Below are 25,133 nucleotides of genomic sequence, written 5' to 3' on the forward strand. Positions count from 1 at the left end.
GCACATGTTTAAATCCCTTCCAATCCCACATTTACTTAAGAGCATGATTAAAGAAAACATATACATTTAAATACCATCTTGAACTGGAATCCCTCTGCATACTGAGGCCTCACATGCGTTATCTGAAAAATGTGCCTTACTCATCAGCAAGAGATTTTATAAAATTTCCTTTTACACTGCTGAAAAAAATGAAGCCATTTCAATGATTACAGCCAATAGTCAGGAAATGCACTATTACAGTTCTATCTTACTGTTAGCATTTCTAAATAAAATTGTGCTCACACTGTGACTGTCACCCCTGCCACTGCATTTTTCTCTTCTTTGACCAAGGAATGCCAGCGAGGTGTTGTACTCTAAATTCCTATTTTCTCCAGTGCGCATATGGACTCTTCTTTTTCCCTGTCTGAAACACCTGAATACATTTTCTGTAATATTTATCTATTTTTCTTTCTTTTCTTCCCACTTTGGCACCATCTACCTAGGTCATGTGAGTACAGTTTTTTACTGATGACCTTACCTTACTAAAAAGAAAACTTGCCATTTCGTTTGGTTTGCTAGTCACCTGAACAGCATGAGCAAAATTGGCAAGTAATTCTGTGGAAAATGTGTGCTTAAACCCCAAATATGAGCTGAAATATGAGCACCTATATATTCAGAACACCAGAAAAAAAAAAAAAAAAGGTACACTGTGTTATAAAACCATTCTAAACCATTCTTGTTGACTTACCCAGCTCATTTTACTGCCAGCACAGAACTTTAGAGGGAAAACAACAATACACCTTCTCTAATGTTCAACACTAAGCTAAAATCAAACCTAGTTGTTTCTTCAACAATGCTGAAACTTCCACCTACTAAGATTCACAACGTTGCTCAGTGCTCGTCATTATTTTAATACTGCATTAGAAAGAAAATGGAATTGCCATATGGTGGAATTATCATGTCAGACATCTGTTACCTCCCTCTTATGGAAAAAAAAAGCACTTCAATCTATTCACAGGCTAAGAAAGCTGATAGCTGTTATTAATATATAAAGATATTTATTCTACAAAGATGTTAAGTGTAGGATTAAATTTATTGTAGGATTTGCTTTACAGGCTTACCTGTATAACACTAAAAACATAGATAATGTTCTCTATTTCTGTGTGGACTCAGCACTACAAAAACTATTGCAAAATATTAAATACTAAAGTCAGTTAAGATTGCAGAGGAGGCACTGCCTCAAGAGATTTGCAAAGCTTTTCAAAAAGTTAACTGAAAACATTGGGTTGATATCCATTTACAGATTTATGTCTAATTAGATGAATATAATACACATAAAACACTTTTCAAGCACTGGTCTTATATTTTCATTTTGAAACTTTCTTTTTTTTTTTTTTTTCTTTTAATTTGCCTGTCCTTAACAATAAAGAATAATATTTTTTAAAAATCACATAGAAATAGGTTTGAACAGAAGTTTTTCTTTTTTATTCTCAGTATGCTGCTGATAAAAATTGAAAAACTGTTTTGATAATCAAAAATGATTCTTCCATCAATTATTGGGGAAGGCAATAACCACATCCTGACCCCTTCTCTCCTGCATGTTGTTTTAACCATGACTGTCATTTCATAAGGAAAATACTACAAGTGCCTTTATGCCTCATTTAGCTATAATATTTGGCCATTTTAATCACTTTAGAAAATATTATTTCTAAGATTATTCCCATGTACGGTGATACAAGTGACCACCACCCACTCCAGGGACAAAAAATGTTATTATCATTGTCAGGGAAATATTTTAAGTGTTCATGCTATCCTAGTTGCAATTGCACATCATCTCACCATAAAAATGTACCAAAAAAAGAAAAAGGAAAAAAGAAAAAAATGTTTATACACTTATATACGTATGCAAATACTTAATTTTTAGAAGGAAACACATATCTAGCTACCACTGCCATCCTACACCATGGGATATGAAGGTATTGACAATACTTTGGTATGGATTAAATCAGTTAATTACCAAGTCCATCACACCTACAGAAAATGCATTCAGACTGTCATGTTCAATACCTCTAGGACACTGGAATTAAGCAACTAAGTCTTCATATTAATGTAAGGAATTATCAGCTTTTCTGAACGCATTAAGTCTAGATGGATGTCCCTAAAGCATTCAGTAAAATTCCCAGACACTTAATTTTAGTGAATTTGTGGCCTCGTGAAACGTGGAGACAGGATCTACGTTCATTTTTTCCAAAATATGACCCGAAATAGACATAAAGAAGGGGGAATATTTCTCTTTGGAATTTATTAATGCTAGCACATCTGTGAAAATCACAAGAGAATCTGGATAGGAAGAGGAAAGTAAATGATCTGGTAGTCAGTGGAGTCATCTATGGCTACATGGACATCAAAACCTCACTAGTGCTGTTCCCAGCATCTTCACAGCATCACTCAGCACAGATAATGATGTCCTGCTTTAAAAACCTGAAAATAATATGCTATTGTCATATGACATATATCTAGGGCCATTTTTTCAGACTTCATCCTTTTTTTCTAATTCATGAATGTCAGAATCTTCTCTGTATTTATAGTGCTATGCTGGGAGCTGAGAAAAACCTGAAAGCTGACGGCCATTTCAAAAGCCCTGTCGACCTCTTCAGTCTTTCTTCTTGGCAGGATCCACCCACAAAGCCCCACAAAGACATTTAGTATGTGGCTGGATTTAAAGACCTAGCAAGATAACACAGAACATTGCACCTTCAAGTGTTTTGTTCCCCTTGTGAACCTCTTTCCTTCAGGATATGAGGCAATGTCAGCACCATGGAATCACTTGGGCTTCCTCCCCCATGGTTTCTGCTCTTTCCAGAACTATTTCTACCTGCTACCTGTTCTCCCAAAATCTGATTGCACCACTGTGTTTTTAGATACAGACACAGTCTGAAGTGATGATGTATCTGAACACATCAAAGCCAGGAATGGATTTGATCCTCAGCCCATCATCATCTCACAGCGGAGAAATGCTTGGTTATTTATTAATGGAGAGGTATATATCATCAGATCTTCTGGAGTGAACTTTAAGAAAATGATTTCCTATTTCTCACCCCATGCTTCTATGCACTTCTAGAAGAGAGTGATAGAGTTGGATCCAAGGAAAAATTTCAGTTCTTCTCTTCCTTAATGGAGATGCCACTGCCCATCATTTATATTCCCTCTTTGGAGAAACTGGCAGGTCTCATAGATTTCTTCCTTGAATCCCTTTGGAGACTTTATTGCTCCCCTTCAAAGTAAAAAAATTCCAATCTAATAATTTCATCTAGCTTTTAAAAATGTGTATGTCTGTGTGTATATAAATATATGTGTGTGCTTGTGAAACCATACTGCAAAAAAGAGACATTTAGACATTTCAACAGAGGTTCATTAAGTGAAAGGAAAACTATGTAAAGAAGTAAACACTGCATGTAAAATTGTTCGCAACAGAATTGCAGATGTTCTAGGCAAAGAGCATCAAGACATAACACTTAGGAAGTATCTAACTCTGAAGTAATGCCAGCATATAAACAAAACATAAGTTTCAGCTGTTCAAATCAACTGTTGATTACTGAATGAAAACAAGTACTTAAAGACAAGTTTAGATAACAGATTAAATTAAATAAATCAATAAATCACAAAGTACTTATTGAGTTATTCAAGACAGATATAGGATGTTACCACCCACAGGGGGAGAAAAGGGTTTTGAAGAAACCTTCTATATTAATTTATTAACTGAAAGTCCCAAGAAATGTTTGATTAAAGAAAATGATCTGCAGCCTGTGAAGCAGGTGTGCCTGTGAGTGAACATTTGGTCTTAATAACTGTAAGTGAGCAGAAAGGTTTCTCACATTGCTGTCACCGTTGTGTTTAGAAGAAATTTTCAATATTTAATACAGCTGTATCACCTACATTTTGAAGAGCTATGATACATGCTTGATGCTCAACAAAACATCACACAACAGACTGTTGTAATCAGGTCCTTGCCAGCCACACATAAAAGCAGGCTGCACACTGCAACTGGCAGCAATTAGCCTGATTAATTAGATACAGAAAGAAAATTCATCTCCCAGTGCTCCATGTGCTGTGGAAACACTTGGAATCCACTGGATGGCTGCAGCAGCAGGACTGACACTGCTGCACTGCTCTGGGGGGGCTACAAGTGTGACAGCACTTTGAAACTTTATCAGGGCAGGGTGCCCGCTCTGGGCTCTCACCACTGAGAGAAGAAGGTCACACCCTGAGTCAATTTGCGTTTATTTCCCTCAGCTCTAAGGAATCACACACAAAAGAAATAGAATGTATTATTTCATGGTTTCTGAAAGGAAATTGTGTGAGCCGAGCTTGTAAAACACACAGTACTTCAATCATAAAAATGCACCAAAGGAAGTGGTTAACAAGATCTTCAGGCTTAGCACGGCTCCAGAAAATGATAAGGGGACTGAACGACTATGGCTTTCTTTTCATGGGAGAACAGAAGCTCTGAGACACAATACAAGGATTTCTATCCTTCAAGGCTGCTGAGAATCAGTGACTGTAACACACACAGCCTTTTTCAGCCACCCCAAATGCAGAAAAAAGCATTACAGCCATGTGATGGTACAGTTAAGGGTCACCAGCATCAACCTTTTGTTCCACCTGGGTGAAACAATCCCATTTCTATATAATCCTAATGTTTATTTAGTGTGCTGACAGGCACTGAGAAGGAACGGTGGAAGACACAGAGTGTGAGAGAAAACCAAAAATTTCTTCATGTGAGAACCCTTCCTAAGAGAAGAGGTTGACACAAAGAGCTGTAACTGTAAGGGAAATATTCCACAAGCAATAAATCACTGCCTAAATTTGTTTGGTCACCAACAGTTTGATGCTCTCCCATGTTATTCAAAGGGATGGTTTAGAAATATTACTGTCTGAAAATGACATGAGCAACTTAATATGAATAAAGAAAGGCAGCATGCTATGAAAAAACATTGGATGGTTGCTCTACTAAATTTCACCACATTTAAAAATGATAATGTGTCAGAATTTGAGACTGGGTAAAACCAATCTGGGTTAAAAAAATCATAATAAAGGAAATAATTATAAATTAACTTGGTCATTTAAACATGAAAGAACAACAAAATTAAAGCAGCAAGTGGCCTGAGATCCTTTTCTCTCAAACTGAACTTAAAAAGAAATTTTATTTGCAACTAATTAACCAGCAATTTATGCAAGCATCTTGTCATTCTTTGGATTATTAATGCTGTTGTAATTTAATTTACAAGCAGATTTTCTCCCTGTGTGTACACACCATAGGGTGTAGTTTCAAAGCAGTGATCAAGGTCTTATATATATCGCCCTGGCTGAACAGAAATTCCATGGTTTGGCTTCCTATTGGAGGCGGCGTTGAAAACCCATCCCATCTGGATGGCGCCTCATGAAGTTAATCCACAACAGAGCCAAAGACAATCCAGAAGTCTTTTCTGGACTGTGCAGTGCAGTAGGAATGAAGCAGCATTGCTGACCATGTTCAGCTGTTTCTGTGCCTGTAGTTCTCCATGCAACTGGTTAGGATTTGACTTTGGTGCTCCGCTGTGCTTCAAAGAGTGTCTATGAACCACTTCTCTCCAACAAATGCCAACAATAACAACTAACAGCAAATCTTATCCTCTGAGCTTTGGCACAATTAAGGGTATTAAAGTGTCATAGGATAAGATTTTCAAAAGAACTGATGGGATATAGAAACATTAATGACTCTGAGGAACTTCTGAGAAACTCATCCTAAGCACACACATGCACTCTGTTCTTTGTCATTTTTGTTTTTTAAACACAAAGCAGGGGAAGACCTGGCTCTGCAATATGCAACAGGAGACCAGGATGGGTGCCAGAACTGACACAATTTATATTTTCTGGGAGCTTAATGTCTTTGAAATCTTTGTGCCGAACCAGATTTGACTGAATTGGTCAAGGAATGCAGTATTTATTGACAGGGACAGACAGACAACCATGAGATCATATAAATCATACTTGAAAAGAACAAAACAATGAGCCAGTTTGAGAGGCAATTGTACTGAATTTTCTAAAGCCACCCTATTTACACAACTTCAGAACTCCTTCTGAAAAGCCAATATTCAATATGCAAATATTTTGCAGTACAATGGGAAAATCTAATGTGATCAGGTAGAAAATATTAAAATAATGAATGTTCAGTTTCTTCTTTTTAATTTTTTTAGACACATTGAGTGTCAGTGATGTTGACAATTACATTTTAAAACAGTTAATCAAATGATCAAAAATCACTAGAAGAATCTTAAAATTCTTAATATGATATTTTAAACAAAAAAAAAAAAAGAAGAAAAGAAAAATTCAAGGGTTTCATGCACCTAGTTAAATTTTTGTCTACTTGCAATTGATACCTTTACAACTACCATTTTGCACAGAGATCCTACTGCAAATGAGATTGGTCCTGAACACTCAAGTTTCCCAGGATCTATCAGGTAAGGGACACATATGGGTTCTGAATACTGGGCTACTGGAAGCTGTGGGATTCACTTTACGCTATGGAGCATCTGTTGAGTCAAATCTTGTGATTTATCAGAGCCCTGGGGAAGAGTTTTGCCTACTGAGGTTGATGAACTTTAAACAAGCTGGTGTGACCATCCAGGGAAAGAAGTGGAAGCAGATACATGAAAAGAACATGCTTGCACATAGAAACAGGACTTTGCAAACCACACAGTACATCATTTTAAACCAAAATGGGTGGGCAAAAAACTCATCCTCCTAATAATGCTATCTTCATTCATTTAATGATCAGTGTATCTCCATAAAACATGCTCTCATTTGCTCTCCTGTGTAGAGGTCATGTGTTCAATTACCATTCTTAAAATTGAACTCTTTCAATGGATAACTCCCCTGTTTTCTCCAGTGCTTGTTTTTATTTGGCAGGTGAAGTCTCTGAGCCAAGCCTGTCATTGTCCTTGCTACAATGAATGCTATTTAAATCTGCTGCTTCAATATATGTAAAGAAACACACCCTTTACCTGATGTATGCCCTCAAAGGTAACTGACCAAATTTCAGCTCATTGATTTAGTTCTGCCTGACCAAAAATCAGTACCTATTGTTCCCAAACATGTATTCACCTCACAGTATATAGCAATTGCTGGCTAAATGGCTTAGTGTTATTGATAAGGACCCATCCTGATGAGAACAAGGAGGACTGTCAGAATATGTTATGAACAATTTTTAAAAGGCTATTTTGTGCACAACTTTCAGAAATAGTTTCCAGAGCATGAGAGCAGAAGCTGGTCTGTGGATAGGCTGTCATAATCAAATCCTTAGAAAGGGATGAGAAATGAGCACATTAGTCTTGATTTACTATCACTTCATTTGTGATTTCCAGTTAATACAGATTCACAAAGCCATGCCAAAGAGATACTAAAGGCCTGATTAGGCTTTCCTAATTCAAGCAAAACCCATTCTATAAGTCCTTTTGAAGCCTTCAGGCTTCTGACAACTCTTGCAATTTTTATTGCAAACCTTGCAGTACTCAGTGTTTAACTTAACATTTCAGCTCCTGGAGTTCTACAACATGAGAATCTTTACTTTCAGTTTTAAAAGGTGATTTTTATCACCTTCATGACTGAATAGAAAAACTTGCAAATTAGACTTTTTTAAAGTGTTAAAAATAAAAGGCAAAAAGAAGGAATAACTTTACTGTATCATTTTTGCCAAATAACTTCATAAAAATTTATATTCTTAGACAAAATTAATGATTTCTGAGTCCAAGTACATACTTAGGGCTCCCTAAAAGTTAGCAACACATATTTTCATTTAACATAAGTCCTGTTCTTGCAAAAATTAAGCTGGGGGATTTGTTTCCATGCTCATAAAGGTATGCAAAATGTTGAGCCTCCTCCCGTGCAGTGTTGGGGGAGCAAAGGACCTATCCTTCAATCCTCAGGTCCCCTGCCAATGGCTAAGGCTTCCCCCAGGTGTCAATGGCAAAGTGTAAAGCAGATGAAACATCTCACTGACCACCCAGCTGGTGCCAATTCTGCACCAATTGCTTGACCAGGCAGCCCAGTTGCCTGATGCAGAATCTGCTGCAACTCTGTGGTGATCCTACAGCTGTCTGAAAAGCCAGGATAAAAAAACACAGGGCAGTAAAGTGCCTCTCCCACAACTGCTGAAAATCTGCACACTTGTCAACACTGAAACAACACAATGCTGACTTCATTTCCCTTTTCCTCCTCATGATTTCCTCTTTTTTAACTCCTCCTTACCTGATACCTTTTGTTTATTCTATAAGATATTGGAGGTAGGGACTCTCACTTCCTCTGTGTCTATCTACCCAGTGCCTTGCATGGAGGCTGACAGCTTGAATGTTATTATAATAAAAGGGGGAGTAGGGGGAGGATTTAAGACACTAAGGAAAATCAGGCATTCACCTACTATTGACATTCAATAAGTGTGGAGTACCTTTCTCCCCTTTGAAAAATTTACATTTCCTAGTGCAATAATTAAGATGTCTGTCATCACCAAAACATCCATTGTTAAAATATTTCCAAGCTGGGAAAACCTTCATTTAGAGTCTTCAGCAAAAGCATTCCTTTCTCAGAAGCACTAAGACCTCCTTCATCTAAAATCATGCACAACAATATTCAACATACTTTCTGGAAGTCCCATGTGGATCTTGCATCAAATATTGCTTTTGTTAATATCTGTGAGGGAGCAGAGACTCCGTCAATTAAACATTGTAGGTTTTTTAAAAGAACCTTTCCTATAAATAGAGATTTAAATGATCTTCTTTAAGTATTGCAATCTTTAATTGAATTCAATACCTCTGCAAATGGAGCAAACAATCTCTGACTGATTAGATCATTTGCCTCTATTCTATTTCAGCCATGCACTGGTTTGCAGTAATGTAAGGTTTTTTCATTAGCAATTGCTGTTCAGCTGCATATTTTCCTGAGTAACCTAATTAGTGCTGGAGAGGTAACTTTTCTTCTTGTGCATTACCATATGTCAGCATAGGTGACACCATTGCAGAGGTTATATATAAGTAAAAATCAGAAATAAAATTATAAAGGACAAAAATGAAAGAGAATGAAGAAATCAAAGTTAGATTTTCTTTTTCATGAGATGTTGAGTGCCTTCATCTCCAGTGACATCAAGGTAGAAAGTGTTTACTCAGCATCCTGCAGGACTGACCCATGGGAGCCCTATTGGTCACAAGCTCAGAAATTATTACATGCAGGTAGAATAAGAACCAGGTATGAAGAGAAGAAATTATGTCCCTAAGGTGATTCAGTAGCTTCCTAGGTCGTTGTTGCATGAGCAGTATAGCATCCTACAGACAAATTTCAGCTCTGACTTTGGGATGCAATCAAGCTCCAAAAATCAGATCATGGGCCTGATGGCAAACTGTTCTCCAGTGCAGCCCCTGACTAATTAAGTGCATGAAGTGACACACAGGTCATTCTACCAGGCAGGACATTCAGATATAGATGAAGCCAAGAAGGGCTCATTTATACACTCAGGATGATCCAGGTGCAGCAGTGATGTTACTATGGAATGCTTTCCTCACAAATGTTGCTTTCAGGCTCCTAAATCAGGAGTTTCCCATCAGATGCATGAAGTCCTTGCTCCAGCCAGGCTAAAAGGTGAGAGAGGCTGATCAAAACCTTCACCCTTAGGACTTGGTTTGCAGCCATGCTTTGTACCTCTGGGAGGTCCTGGGGCCTGCTGGAAGCTCCTCATGGTGGGATATCAAAGAGTTCATGGTATTTTGGCATAGCCACTTCAGCCAAAAAGGGATGAGGAAATGGCACAACTGCCTTGAGGCCACTCAGCCCCAGTGGCAGCAAGCTTCTCTAAAAAACTGAGTAGATGTTCTCATAGAGTCAATGAGGGCCATATCTTATTTCAGGCACCACAGCCTAGAAACAGAAAAGCTTTAGAAAACAATTTTGCCCTAATTGTTTTGTTTTCCCTCTTCAGAAAAATTTACACCTCACCACAGTTGTGAGGTTAAGAAAATTTTCTTCCAAAAATATCACACTGGAAAACCTCAAAAATAAAACTCTTAGTGGCTAAACATGCAAATAGTGTGCAAATTATGCTGGGGAATACTCCCAGAAACTGAGGCCAGCTGGCAAAGCAATTATACCAATAAATTCCTGCTGCCTACAGATCATGCAAGGTGACAACTGAGAATGGTCCCTGTGACATTTTTTCCTCCGAAACTCTGCCTGGGAGTAACATGAAAGAGTGGTAGAGGCCAACAGTATACTGGGAAATGGAACAGCTTAACTGTGTTTAATTTTAATTTAGTAACATTAATTTATCTCAAATTATTTCACACCGTGAGTTCTACATTTTAGAGACACATCTTCCCTTTGGTAAATTTGGTGAAGTCTCAGATTTGGTTGCTGCAAATACTGAGGTCAGACTAGTTGGATAATAGAGTGCATGATACTATTTAAAACAGAATTAAGAACAAAGAAAATGTATTGCTATTTATTAAAACTCTGTAACTCATTACAATAACTATTTGAAACTTACTGCAACTTGCAAGTCAAAATGTTTTTTTTTAAAGGCTCATTTTTAACTTAAATGTACTGCTTCAATTTTGTTAAATACCAATTTTTATGTTTACTTCACCATAGTTTTTGATCCATAGCACAAAGCATGCAAAGATACTACAGACAGAAAAGTTGAAGCGTCAAATTTGATGCCCCAATTCACTCTGTGACTTGAGGTTTTACACAGAAAACGGGCAACCTGACCTCAGCCTCTGTCTAACCTGCATGTGCTTCATTCTTGAGCAAATGAACCTTATTCAGCACACCCTGTCTCTCCGTCATGATGCTTTCTGTGTTCCTTGTCCTACTTCTGGATCTCAGGAGTGTAGCTGTCTGTCATGGCTTGGTGGCACAGTGGGCACACAAACATGTGAACCAAAAGGACATAAGAAAAGCTTTTAGCAGTGTACCTTTTTTCTCTTAGTTTGGTTGAGGGGTTTCTGTTTATTTGCTTTGTCTGGTTTTTTTTTTTTTTTTTGTGTGTGTTTTTTTGTGGTTTTTTTTTTTTGTTGGTTTGTCTTTTTTAAAGAAAGAATAAATATAAAAGAAGTTTTAGGTTTTAAAGCACAATGTCTGAGTGCTGTTACTCAAGGATATAAACAAGATGAAGGTTAATTCACTCACCACCTTTTCTCCCCTCCTTTCCCAATATTTAAATTCCCCCACATATTATACAGAGATTCTGACAAAACCTGAAAGCAACTAAATATATCACCAAATTCATGAGATGCAAATAACCTCAACAAACAGTAAACAACAGCCCATGCCTTGAAGCCTAAGTCTCCCATGGTGCAGAGTGCTCTTAATTCCCTCTGCTGCCATTGCCTCTTATGAGAAATGCTGCCAGAGAAGATGATCAGTCGTGGGACTAGAGAAAGTGCTAATTCCCTCTTTGCCAGCCTCTTGCAACTTTTTGTCTTCACACCTCCTTCCTGTTCTCTCTTAAAACTGGGTCTCTTTTCTCTATCTCATGGATAAAATCACCACTTCATTTCATTATCTCTAATTCCAGACATCCTGTATTCCTACACTGAAAGTAATCGATGTAAGCCATCAAAGGAAAAAATGGTACTTAAAAATATGCACCACTATGAAGATGGATGACAGAGCAATGTAACTCAGTACCACAACAATCTGAACTGGTAGGTTTGCCTAATTTAGAAGAAAAGCAAAGCCCTTACTTTCCCTCAAAATGCTGGTGGAACATCACACCTGTGAGACGTGTACAGTACAGAACTTTCAACAGTAACTCATGCATTTCTTTAACGGCAACAATTTCATCTGCAGGAGGAATGCAACAAAGGGAGCCACGCTCAGGGGTGGGAAGATATTTGCAAAAGGTGAGGAAGCCAACTAACCTGACCAATGGGTTCTTTGGTCGGAGCCTTTCCTCTCCTGGCGGTGCTGGTGGCCAAGGTGGTGGTTGTTTCCATGACTGACGTGGACATCTCCGACTGCATTGCGGTGGCTGTGGACTCGGTTGTCATAGAGGAAGGCACTTCACCAACAAGTCTCACATTTCCTTCTATCATGATGTTGGCATCATTTTCTGCTGCCATATTCAGAACTTTCAAGCCATTGTAGTAAAGACCAGAGAGCTGGCCTTGGAAAGGGTGGCCACGTTCCTTGCCTCCAATTTTTATGGTTGCTTGGCTATTGAAGATTGTGAGCTGACGGCCTGTGAAGATAATATTATATACATGCAAAAATGTTGACTGTGAACGCTGTACTCTACACAAGTGATAACAGATTGTCATGGGGTGAAAAATGAGAGCAATAAACTATAAGAAAAGGATTTGACTCATAATTCATTGCTTTTTAATGAGGTGTCCATGAAATGTATAAATTTTGAGAGCGTTTGCATTTTTCTTAATTTACGACATTTTGAGATTTATATGTTTTTTGCTAAAAGGCCAATCAAATATATTTGCAAATGTGTTTGGTACTAAAGATATACCCCTCTCCCTTTTACCTGAAAGCAGTGTTAACCTTTTGGTGCGTCTCAAGAATGCCAGGTTTTCTAATTCCTTAAGATAACTTTTTCTTCAAGTCTGTCAACATTTAAAAGTTGTTTTTTTTCCTACACAATGCAGCATAGAGCCTATAGCTTTAGTACAAATGAGTTTATGCATGTATAGACATATACAAATATGTATATACACACAAAGTTTATATATATGCCATCAAGTCACTTGGTCAAGTTGAGTTTTAAAGAATTTATGCAGTAATTTGTTGCATCTCTATGTAAGTGAATATTTACATTTTTAATTAAATATTTCCTTTTTGTAGTTAAATGTTTTATTTCCTTTCAACATACACACTAAAAAGAAACACATGGTTCACACTAAGTATCTCAGAGCAGATTCAAAAATAGATGTCTGATTGGCTTTCAGCAAGGCTTTCAATTAAAATAAAAGATTTTAGATGTAAAGGCGGCTTCAGAAATGATACACATACCGATGGAGAAATCATGGCACATTTCCATTAAACAGAGAAATCCTCAGCAACAGTACCACTCTTAGTAAATAGAATAGTCACTTTAGTGACTATTTGGTTTCTGCTCACAAAAAGCATGCACACAACTTTAAGTTTTGTTTTAATTAGTGTTTGTTCCAAAATCCCCTTAGAAGGTTGCAAACGTTAAAGGGACTTCATTTTGATTGGCAATTCATATTGCCCACTATTTAAGACACCTACAGTTTAAACAAATTTTTTTTTCAGGACCATAATGAAGATATCATAACTACAGATATTTTTAGTTAATAATTTAGATGCTGGAACATGTAATATAATCTATGAATGATTTATAATTTTTGGTTAATGTTTGCTATGAGTACCTTCATAGATTGAGTTAGTGGATTATATTTAACAGTCCCTTTAACCTTAAGTTAACAGGGTAAGATTATTAAACAGCTGGTACTTCTAGAAATGTATAGAAATTATTATACAAGGTATGCAAATATTACTCTATATTTTACTTTTTAAAATTTGTTTTAATTTAGTTTTACTGAAATTTATTTTTTATGTTTATTAGTGTTACAATGAAGCACTACTTGGTTATGTTCAAATTATTTTTTATTTGAAGTTTTAATCAATGTTTTTTACCTTTGTCGAGTAGCCATTCATCAACTACTCGACCAAGTCGATATGGAATTCGCTGTCTAGCAATCGCCAGGCGCTCGTTATCATTGTTTCCTTTAAAGTTTAAAGAGACATTTCATTGGTTAAAATCTGTAAGGTCAAAGGTTAAAAGTTAATACTTAAAGCTTGAGCTACACAGTTGCCACATGATTTTTTGAAATTTGGAATTTTAAAAAGTGCTACCTAGAACATTTCATGGTTCAGACTTTTCATTCATTCATTTATTTTATTTTAGCAAACAAAATTATTCCTATGTTAATTGAAAATTAGAAATCTGCATTTGAGCTAGGTTATTAAACTTATGTTATAGACAGACCCAAAAAACAAATTTAAACATCATCGAATGGCTTTACAAAAAAATGATAGTTGACCTCAGGGTTTTGTCTTTTTTGATGTTTCTTATTAACTAGTTAAACATGTTCAGGTGAAACAGGTTTAAGTTTTCAAAAGACATCCAACCTCTCACTCCAGGTTAGTCATTTAAAGAAGAAGAACACAACTCTTAATCACCATCTAAGGCACACTTACTTCTTCTGTCTAGTAATAGTCCTGCTGTAACTTATTCCTAAGCAGAAAAAATACACATTTCTTTGCTTCATTTAAATAAAATTCAGAGATTCAAATACATGATACAGAACAGACCAGGGCATTCACAGTTTGCACATTTTCTTAAGACTCCTTGACAATGTCTTGAAGGAACATCAAGGCTTTGACAAAAGTGACTTGTGGAAAGGTAGCCTGGTTCTGAAACGTGCAAGTGCTTTAAAATTTAGCAAGAGGCCATTTGTTGTGGGGCTTCATAAGTTAAGAACTAGCCAGAACCCAGCAATGCAAAGGACAAACTTGATATTTGCCAACTGTATCTATTCTCAGTCAGTGCAGAGATCTCTGACTTCTTTAAGTAAAACAGTGAGATAAAATAAGGCTAGTACAGTCAGAAAAATAGCAGATGAGGAATAATTAGTGAAACACTTTAAATATTTATTTGTAATTATAGCTTTTTGGGTTTGAGTGATATAGCTGTGATCCCTCAGAATACCACTTAGAAAAGTACTTAGGAGAATGGCAAACCTAAGTATTTCCTTCCATATATAGGCTTTTAGTGGCAGCAGTTTTAGGCCAACAATATCTTTTTCTTTCATTGCATTGGTTCATATTAGTAAAGAATCTGAGAGATAAGAAGAGCAATATGGGTAAAAAGCAGTCATTCATAAATCATGCCCAAATAAAAAGTCAATCTTATTGGCTCAGACATTCATATTTTCTTTGACTTCAAAACCCATCAAACCAACCAAGAAACCAAGTCCTGTATCTGCAGTGGAAATGTAAGCACACACTGCAATGAGCCCACATAGTGCTCAGAAAGATATGTTCTTGAGTTGGAAGTACTCTAGTGCTAACTTTCAAACAGAAATATTATCCAAATTCAGGAGATCAGTGTTCCAGTTTGTCCCAAAATAACAAGCCATAACAGGCTTGCAGGGAAGAGTCAGTACAATAGCCCCCCCACCCCCCACTGAACTGCAAATGAAACCATAGTGGTATTATGCAGATTTTTATTCTGCAGTGCTGAGAACTGCTATTTTCCATGTTTCATGCATCCCTCACTTGGTTTAGCATGGCCATCATTCACCATGCCAGAAGCTGACCTATTTGCTTTTGAGGAGATGGCCTTTTCCTGTGCCCTCCCTTCCCAATATCTAATCATATGGTTTGGGTTGGCATCATAGCAAGGGACATTTGAAGATCATCTCTTCCCACCCCCCTGCTATGAGTAAAGACACCTTTCACTAGACCAGGTTGCTCAAAGTCCATTTGACCTGACCTTGAGCCCTTCCAATGATGGAGCATCCACAACTTTGGACAACCACAGAAGGGAGTTCCACAATTTCCCTGAGTAAATATACTATGTGAACATCTAAGCGCATGTCATATTAAAAAATACATGGACATATGTGCACATGTATAAAATTTACACATTTTGTTTGCATGTACATTTATCTCTGTTCTCAGCATTTAGATATATTTTCCATAAAACAGAACTGAAACTGAACATCAAACATTTTATGGAAACTTTCCCTTTTGTACCTCTCCAAGAAAGAGAAAATTTAGAATTAAACACATCACAACACAACCACTCTGATGATTTGGGAATACAGAAAGTTTTAATTTTTTTTCCTGTTATGATCTTTAAAATTACTTCTCTTCATCCTGGCCTCCTTTTTTTTACAGCAAACTTCCTGTGACTGAATGGAAATTTGAGAAGTACCAGAAAAAAACCCATAAGAAATGTCATGTGACCAACAGAGAAACAAAAAAAAAAAAAGTGGGGCAGAAAAAAAAGGTATAATCTACATGTTTCTCTTCTGGATTTTTATCTTCCATCAAAATATGTGTGTATATATGTGCATACCTAAGCCAGTGAGGTAACAATTTATATTTTCTGATAGTCAGTTACTTTTAACACATTTATCTTTTCAATAAGATGTTTTGACAGTTTTTATTGAGGCTTTATCACTTGAGTCACTGAATAAGTGAGAGAACATCCTATTTTCGAAAAGGTTTCCTTAACGTAGAGTAAATGAATCATGAGTTTTAGTTAGTGTTGTGTACCCCTTTTTTTTTTTTTTCTTATCTATATTAAAAAAAAATGGGAGAGTGGGTGAAATTCTTCTGTGTCATTTATAAGAAAGGCTAAGTTGTTCAGAAGAGGTCTGTGGGCATAAAGAATGCATTAACATAATGGAAATAAGTCTCATGGATAGAGATCATCATTCACCCATCAACTTCACACACGGTTACTCACTGGATTCCTTTCATGAACAAACCCTCTCTAGTTCCCAAAAGAACCAGGAAGTTATGGCTAGGTGTTCCCAACTGCCTATATTGGGAAGGCATTAAACTGTGTTGTTTATTCACCCAGTAGGTGCAGATCAGCAATATGTGGTAAGAGAACTCCCTGCAGCCACCAAATAGGAGCCTCAGTGCTATTGCAACTCTCTGTTGTAATTCCATGACTAACATGGGATCTATCCTAGCCAAAGTCCACTCTCATTACTCTGCAGCTGTTCCAGACTATCTCTATGGTGATCCTAAAAACTCCTCTGTGACCTAACAGCATAAAGTTAATCTTGGCCAGCTTATACATCTCTTTGAATTATTTCAATAAAACATACAATACGTATGTTTTTTTGAGATTATTATAATGTGATTCTGTCAATAAATTATGTTTCATACTAGTTGTAGCAGTCCTGCACCACTGGGAGCAAAATTCAAATGAAAAGCAAGAAAATAACAATTTGATTTGTAAAGGTCACACAAAAAATAATTGCTGATTACATTAGCCTATTCCTCATCAGAAGAAAAGTGCACTGTGAAATACATCTCAATTTGACAATATTATGTTAGCTTAAATTCTTCTAGTGTATAGTATAAAAGGAAAGGTTAGAGGGAAATGGTGTGGAACTTATCTGGATTTAGCTTCAAGGAGAACACATGGATTTAGTAATGATGAAACCAGTAGACAAATAAAAAATTATACATAGAACTGAAAATAACAAAAACTCCATTAAAAGCAACAAAAGTCCTATTTACTACATAGTGAAAAACACACATAGTTTCAATCACTGCTTTTTTCCAAACATCTGGTTTGGGTCATACACTCAGCTACAACAAATCTGGATAGAGCCCGTAAAACTCTATGCATTTTCCTCATCTTATAATCTCATCCCCAGTAGAGAAATCATAAATATGACAGATTGTTTTCCTCAGGAGTATGCAGTTCACGTTTTTCTACCTTCCTTTATTTATGCTTGTTTTTACCAATAGGGTGAACCACAAGGAACTTCAGTAAAAACACTTCCAAGAAGGTTAATAATTTTTTTCATGCTCTAAATAAACCTGTGGCTTTGAGATTTTATTCTGTTACCCATCTGATAGATTAAGTGCTCTGGCAGGCACCCTTTCAATCGTAATTCATAAAAAAAAAAAACAACCCTGATGTGCCTAAACTTTAATTGTAGACAGCTATGTGACTATCTAGCATTACTCTCCCAGGTTATATGGCCAAGATTTCTTTGATTAAAAAAGCTGGGTGGAAATGATTCACTCAGGATGTGTGCCATGATATTGTCTAACCTGATTGAATTCTAGATGGCTTCATTCTTCTGCCAAATACACAATATTTTGTCACAACAAGAGTGTTAATTCCATACTGGCAGAAAGGCTTCAAGGGAATAACAATAATTCCAAAGAATCAAGGTAAGCAGAGAAGAGCAGCAAAGGTCAAATCTTTGAGTCAGAGTTAAATCTTGTGTCACAACTGAGAAGAAGCAGTCCAAAAAAACTTTAATCATACCTTTATATCTATAGGTCAGCTGGGACAAACCAACTATGTGAACTTCACTAATATGTATTTTATCCCTCCTGATTTATTATATTGTCAGGGCTGGAGTGTAATTCTATTTTGTGCTCTGAAATAAAGGTGTCAGTTATTGATGTGAAATAGCAGCATCCTTGAAAGGGAATAAGTAAGAAGGTTGAAAATCGTGAGTCTGTGAAGAGCAAACTAGACTAAAGAGTATTTTCTTTGAAACAAGCCCTTTAACAGAATACAAATTCACATTGTTAGTCCCAGCAATCTGTTAGGGAAATAAATAACAAAGTGATGAAACCAAGGTCTGTCTCCATTTATAAACAACCCTCTCTCCCTAGTTTTGTTCATCATGATCTTGACAATGCTCCTTCTGAATCATGACTCCCTTGACATCTGCCAGAGGAAGGCAGAGACCCACATCACTCCTCCAGATGCAGTTAGGGATGAAATCTGACTGAAATGTCAATTGCATGGCATGAGAGGAAGCCACAGCAGCTCAGGGTGGGATACAGGGGCAGGCAAACAGTCCACAAACAGTCTCACATAGCCAGGAAATGAAATCACAATCTCAGTAATGTCCCATACTAAAGTTCTTTCATACCATCTATATCCATTATTGTGCTCACATTCCTGAGACTGGGTTGCACAGGGTAGAGAAGAGGTCCAAGTTCACCTCAGGAAGTCACTGTGTCAGGGACACTACTCTGACCTCTGTTTTTGCTGAGTGCTCACAGACTTGTCTAGCCAGTGTTTGATCCAGCAGTGAGCTCTGGATGGATTAGATGAAGGTGTATATCCTTTTCTGCTGCTGAAAGATGTCAGCTCTTGCCGCGCTCCCGCCCCAAGCTCTCCTTGTCACAGTGTGTGGGGAGAGACACAGGAGGATGCAGTGGTCAATCTTTAAGATGTTGTATGAGGAGTTATGTACCCAGAAGGCTGACTGGGGCCTCCTACAGTGCTTGAAGGGAAAGTAGACACAGAGCTGGAGAATGTGAACATTTTGAACAAACCTTACCACCAGCTCAGTGAGAAGATAAAAGTGAAAAGAAGCTCTTAAATTAGAGAAAGAACCTGTAGCAAATAAGTAAGAGTGCAGCTTTTTAACACCTTACCTTCTCAAGAAAATTTAACCTGGAAAGAGAGAAATCACCATGAAGTACAGCTCCTCTAAACTTTGAAGTGCCAAGTCTGGCAAGTTTATACTAAATGATCATAATAATATGACCCTTTACACCCTATAGGAACTCCCAAATTCCTTACAATGAATATTAAACATCCAAAGAGACTACATGCCCACAGAATGACAGCAGTCTTCACAGAAGAGTAAAATCTCTCACTAGGGGCTTATAATGCTGCTAAGAACAAAGTAAAACTTAGGTTTCCCTTTAAGAATATGATTACCACATCTATTGAAAGATGTTCATCATACAGATAGATGAATATTCACCTCTAAGCTCCCTATTTCATGTTTGCAAATTAAACAAAACAAATAATATTTTTACAACTTTCAACAGGATTAAGCTGTGAACCTTCACTAATGTCTCAGGGGGAGAAGAACCTTTAAATCAACTACCTTCTCCCCTGTTTTTGTTTTAGATTATTTTCCACTGGATTAATTACTAAATAAATGAAGAGTGTGCTCTTCCTGACTCTCACTTCTTCACTACAATGCAGTGTCTCAGTTTGTATATCATTGGATGACTTATTTTGAGAAATTGGTGTATCAAAAACAAGCAAGAGAAGATGAAAAGCAACAAGAAGCAGATAAGAAAACAAGAATTGCCTGATAAATTAAAGGTCATATTTTGTTATCTGGAGTTTTACAAAGATCCTTTGTACTGGCTGTGTAGTATTAAAGGAGCTAATATTATAGGGCTGCTGCTAAAATAGGCAGGACAATTGATAGGAATCATTGAAGAGGAATGAGTTGTTGTAAGTATGGTACCATGTCTCACATTAGAGTGACATTTTGTAGTTCTCCAAGGTAAAAGGACTCTGAACTGTTTCTAAATCATAATGTCACAGCATTTAAGGTTACCTTTTCTATACGAATTTAACCAAAAATTGATTCTAAGCAGTTTCTTATTCCATAGATTTTCAACAAGTGAAAAATGGACAATGTTTTAAGCCTATTGCATTGAAAATTAGTAGCTCTGAGATAGAAGCAACTGAAGGTGTTCTACTGACTTTTTCCCAGGTAGCCATCCGGATGATCTTCATTTCATGCTAGAAAAGAGGTACTACATAGAATGTCTCTTGACAGAAACAATACATTACATAAATGAACAATGGCAAATGCGAAACACTGTGCTCAGCTCTCATTTTAAATTCCCACTGGGCTGTAACTCCATGAATATCCAGTATTCAGGTAAAAGCCATCAATAAGAAAAGACTTATTAACTGTGTGGTAAGTCTCCTAATTAAGTTTAATCACCACATAAATTCTGAGATCAGAATAAGGACAAGCTGCCAAAAGGTCATTGCTCATATCCTTGCATTTTATTGTAGCCAGTGAAAGTCTTTGGAAAAATCTATTTTTCCCATAAGTTATTTGTGGACAATTTGAAACATGAAAAGTTATCTGAAACAATTGGAAAAATCTTCTGGAGTTAAATCCTGCTCTTGGTTATGTGGTTGATAAGAGAAAATAGAGTATTGGCCTTCAGTTGTGATCTCCAAGTCTGCTTCAATTGGACTGCTTTAGCAGACTGTTCAGGGGCAGTGCAGGGTACAGATAAAGTCATGCTCATTACATGACCAGATTCATAAACACTGTGTGAAATCCAAAGCACTCAGCATCATCCTTCATCAACAGCACATAAACTAACTTCACTGCAGCTGTAATTTTTAAAGACATTGATTTCATGTTCTTTCAAAAAAGATGCTGGAGTTAACCCCTATGGCCCAAAGTCCTGAGACATACAGGTGTTTTACTGCATCTGTCCAGGCTGTATCAGCTAGTTCTCCTAGGAAAAAGCATAATTACATACAAGCCAATAGGAAGAAAACAGATGTCATAATTTGGACCAGATTTTGCCAAGCAGAAAAAACCCAAATGTGTCCATATAGACAGAAAATGGCATATAAGAGATAAAAATCTGTTCTGTGTCAGCAGTGCAGGCAAAAAAGAAAAAAAAAAAAAAAAAGAAAAACCTAGCCCTTGGCCAAAGCAAGCTCGAGATTTTCAGTTCTGTCTAAAAGTGGCATTTCAATTTGTGTATTTAAACCTTGCAGATATTTTACTATAAAAGAATAATCTATTTCAAATTGAAAGGTTTAAACTTGCACATATAATGCTTTTGGCAAGACACAGAAACAGAAACTGTAAATAATAGAAACAGATGCTCACTGAGATAAAAGCAGAGTAATGCTTTAGGTCTGCAGAACTACAATAGGACGACCACCATGGAAAAGCATAATGGCTGTGAGTAGACTCCCAGAAGTTTAATCTTATCTGTTAAAAAATTAAATAATCTGATTTCCTATTTATAGTTTTTTTATCACTAATAATTCCCCTGTAACCTAAGATATGTTCCATATAATTTTAACTTTTTATAAAATGCAGCTCATTTTCTAATAATATGCAACACACTTCCAGTTAGCTAAGGTTTTTCCCCTTGTGTTTGATTATGATTTATTTATATATATATATGTTTGGGTTTTTTTTTTTTTTTTCTGGGGTAGAGCCTAAAATACTAAGAATTGTTGTGAAACATTTGATTTTGTTTTGAGATGGCAATTTTGAAGAGAATCGAAAAGTTCAGTGCTCAGATACTCTGAATTTCTATATTCAAAACTCTTCTATATTTTCTTTCTTGTATGGTTTAGGAGATTCTCAGTTAAGGGAAAGTCTGGTTACCATAACACATTTATCACTCTCCTGATATCTCTGCTTTGTGACTTCTCATACTCACTGTTTAAAAATGGGACAAAGACCCTGGCTGCTGGGTAAAGATGCTGTGTGGGGAATAGGCAGGAGAAGGGTTGCCAGAGTTGGCACAAACCACATCCATGGGAAATCCATTTCAGTGCATCCTTTTCCTCAAATTCCATGAAGACACACTGAGCATCGAGCACGGAAGCAATTCTCTGGTGCCTTCCTAAAGCATGGCCTGAAGATATCTTTGAACAGATCTCTCCTGGGATGTTTTCAGATGACAGATGGTGTCAAGGAAGCCTTGGGCCTCCAGAAGAAAAAGCCAGTGACTCCAAAGCCAGTCTGAACACGTGTGGATCCTGCACCAGCTAAACCAAGACATCCCTGTGCTTTAAGCCCTTGCCCAGGACACACTTTCATATGAGGAGCTGCTCTGTTTTAAAAGCTAACAAAACCATGTTTTGGATAGGCAGTGCAAAGCTGGCAGCTAACTTTAATGTAGGTCTAAATTTATTGGCTTGATTTTCAGAGCAAATCTGAGCTGAAACACCAAAATGAAGAAACAATCACTATTGACCTACTTAAGCATATATGAATTTGCAAGGAAATAGATTATCACTATTCAGCTGTCAATATGTTTAATTTTTCATTTTGTTTTACAAAAATCCTTTGGCTGATGCAATACCCACAGTGTAGACCTGAATTTTACTTTGAAACATTTATGAAATGTTAAATGGGAAAAAGATCAACTTTAGAAAGAAAATAACTCTGCTAGCACAATTTACACATCTACTTTTTCTCAGGGAACTGCTTGACCTTTTAAAAACATACTGAAATCTGCCATGTTGGAATTAAATAAGGCTATTATCATCTTTCCAGCTTTATGAACTCTTCTAACTTCTCTAACACGAAGCACTAATGCATTATTAAATATAATGTATTATGCTATTTAAATTATTTTTATTTCTAAATGATGGTACTGAGCAAAGTGAAGTATTAAATAAGCATCTAATTCAAAGCAGATAATACACTAACAGCTAAAATGGGCAGATGAGTTACTAGTAAAATATTAATACATTCCAGTTTAATAAGCATATTTCAAGACAAAATTTAGGCCTCTGAGCAGGAAGGACTACATCAGTCCATCAATCTACTGTTCATCATCACCCATTGAAGTACTGGCATGGACTCAATAGATTCCATGGGAAAAGGAAGGTGCCTCCTGTCCTTGCTTTTATTCTTATGTTCACAGGTTTGCCACTGCTTCTAAAGCAGAACACTAAAACTTAGAAAGTATGAGGCTGAAGTATATTCAATTAACACTAAAATATGTCTAACTGCCAGGGTGGGTTGTTACCACCAATAAAGTACAAGGCTAAAACGGGATTTTGACAAGGATTGGAGCAACATCCCATTTTGATTTCTGCACAGAACACCCATGGTGCTTGCCTCCACAGAGCTATGACAGATAAGGGAAGTGTACAGGCAGCAGATTATTTTTGACACACTCCTGCAGCATGGCTCATCTCTCCAGCTCAGCTGGAAAAGCTGCATGCAGGCTTACCCTGTGGAATGCTCTTTAACTAAAGTTAGCTAGTGCAAAAATTACATGCAACAAACTGTGAGCTATCAAATAAAATGGATAAGCAAGCAGTTAACTAAAAATCATTCCTTACAGGAATTTATCAGGATTTATGGATGTATAAATATACAAAGCTGGGAAAGAGAAAGATAAATGTTTTATTAGGATTTAAGTAATATTTCCAGTATTCTCTTTTGCAAGTATATTCTCACTTTGATGCAATAGAACTGACATATTTAAGGCATGATCTAGCTTTTGATTAGCACAGTAATGTTTCTGGATATAGAAATGATACTTGGAAACTTTTATTTTTTTCCTACTTAGACTTTAATTCCTAGAAAGTTATTGCTATATCTGCATTATGAATGCAGTGGTGCCATAGCATTACTCTTATATTGATAACACACTCCTAAGACACAGGACTAATGTCAACTGCACACCAAAGGATATGACTAAAGTAGTTGTTCAGCCATGAAACTGTTCTTTGGTTAATTAATAACCAGCTCAATGAGGATTTTCAGGGAACCACCTTCTCCTGATGTGATGACACACCATGAGGTAAATCTCTCAGAGGTGAATACCAAGGCTCGCTGTTGAAATTCTGTGCTCCTTTCTTCCATGAATTTCTTAGCTCTGATTACAGCTTTCTAGGAACAGCTAAAGAGCACCATAAGCATCTACTGTTTTTTTTCCTCCTGAAAGCACTTAGACTGTAATCAAGTCACTGCATAGTTTTCTTTTTGACAGTATAAAATCACTTAAGATTGTGCCTCTCCGGGGTTCTTATTATGCACACACCAATTTGTTTTCTTCCATAGAACCACAGACCTCCAGTACAGACTTTGATACCTGTTCCAGAGCTTGTTTCAAAGTGCTGCAAAAGGTGGTAAAATCCTCCCCAATTCTTAATGCTTTAGCCTTTTGTGTCCACAAAGCCATTTCCATAAACTCCTTTTTCACAGCCTTGTGTTATGCTTCATGTGGAGAAACCTGGAAGATGAGACCCCCCACAAGAGTCTTCTTGGAATTCTACTTCTCCAGGACACTATCCACATTGCCATAAGCTTTTTAGAGCAGTAGAGATACCCAGTGGCTGGGGGAAGTTCCAGTCAGTGAGTGCCCCTCACTAGAACCATCAATTTCATGCAGTACTGAGCTTATTACCTCAGGCTGACTAATAAAAAATTAACTATATTCACTGCTCACCACTTGGATGAGGAATATCCACTAACTTTGGGATTGGAAATGAGATGTGTGGCTTTGATTTGCAGGCTCCCCAAAGTTACTGCCACACTGTCCTCTGCAGTGTTGCTCCTCTCTGATTGTAATTTGGCTCTTAGAGGATGATTTTTACACACAGGATGCCCATGAACACCAGAGAACTTAATAAAAGGGGAGGAGGAATGCTGAAACTGAGTTTGAAACCTCTCTGCCCAAATCCTTCATGTGTACCATAGCCTACCACAGCTTTCTGGAACTGATAGTGCAGCTATAACTGAGTCTGCAGTTTAGTTCAGACAGAAACTCACTTGAATTTACATGAGAGAAGCTCTAGTACTGGGACCTTAAAGTGAGATGCTAAAGAATCCTTT

General features: G+C 36.9%; 1 protein-coding gene across 36 annotated transcripts in view; it reads right to left on the reverse strand.

The window, feature by feature from the left end:
- NRXN1 (neurexin 1) overlaps positions 1–25,133 on the reverse strand; it is a 669,257-nt gene that overhangs the window by 81,117 nt on the left and 563,007 nt on the right. For 24 of the 36 annotated variants that reach the window (XM_077781934.1, XM_021540205.3, XM_021540201.3 and 21 more), the window contains 2 exons: positions 13,672–13,761; positions 11,925–12,244 (listed from right to left, as the gene is read on the reverse strand). In XM_077781934.1, the coding sequence (XP_077638060.1) occupies positions 11,925–12,244; positions 13,672–13,761 (410 nt within the window). The remainder of the gene's footprint in view (positions 1–11,924; positions 12,245–13,671; positions 13,762–25,133) is intronic. The other 12 variants (XM_021540212.3, XM_021540221.3, XM_021540220.3 and 9 more) reach the window with 1 other exon arrangement.

Source organism: Lonchura striata, chromosome 3, assembly GCF_046129695.1.
Source record: "Lonchura striata isolate bLonStr1 chromosome 3, bLonStr1.mat, whole genome shotgun sequence".
In the NCBI taxonomy this organism is placed as follows: Eukaryota; Metazoa; Chordata; class Aves; order Passeriformes; family Estrildidae; genus Lonchura; species Lonchura striata.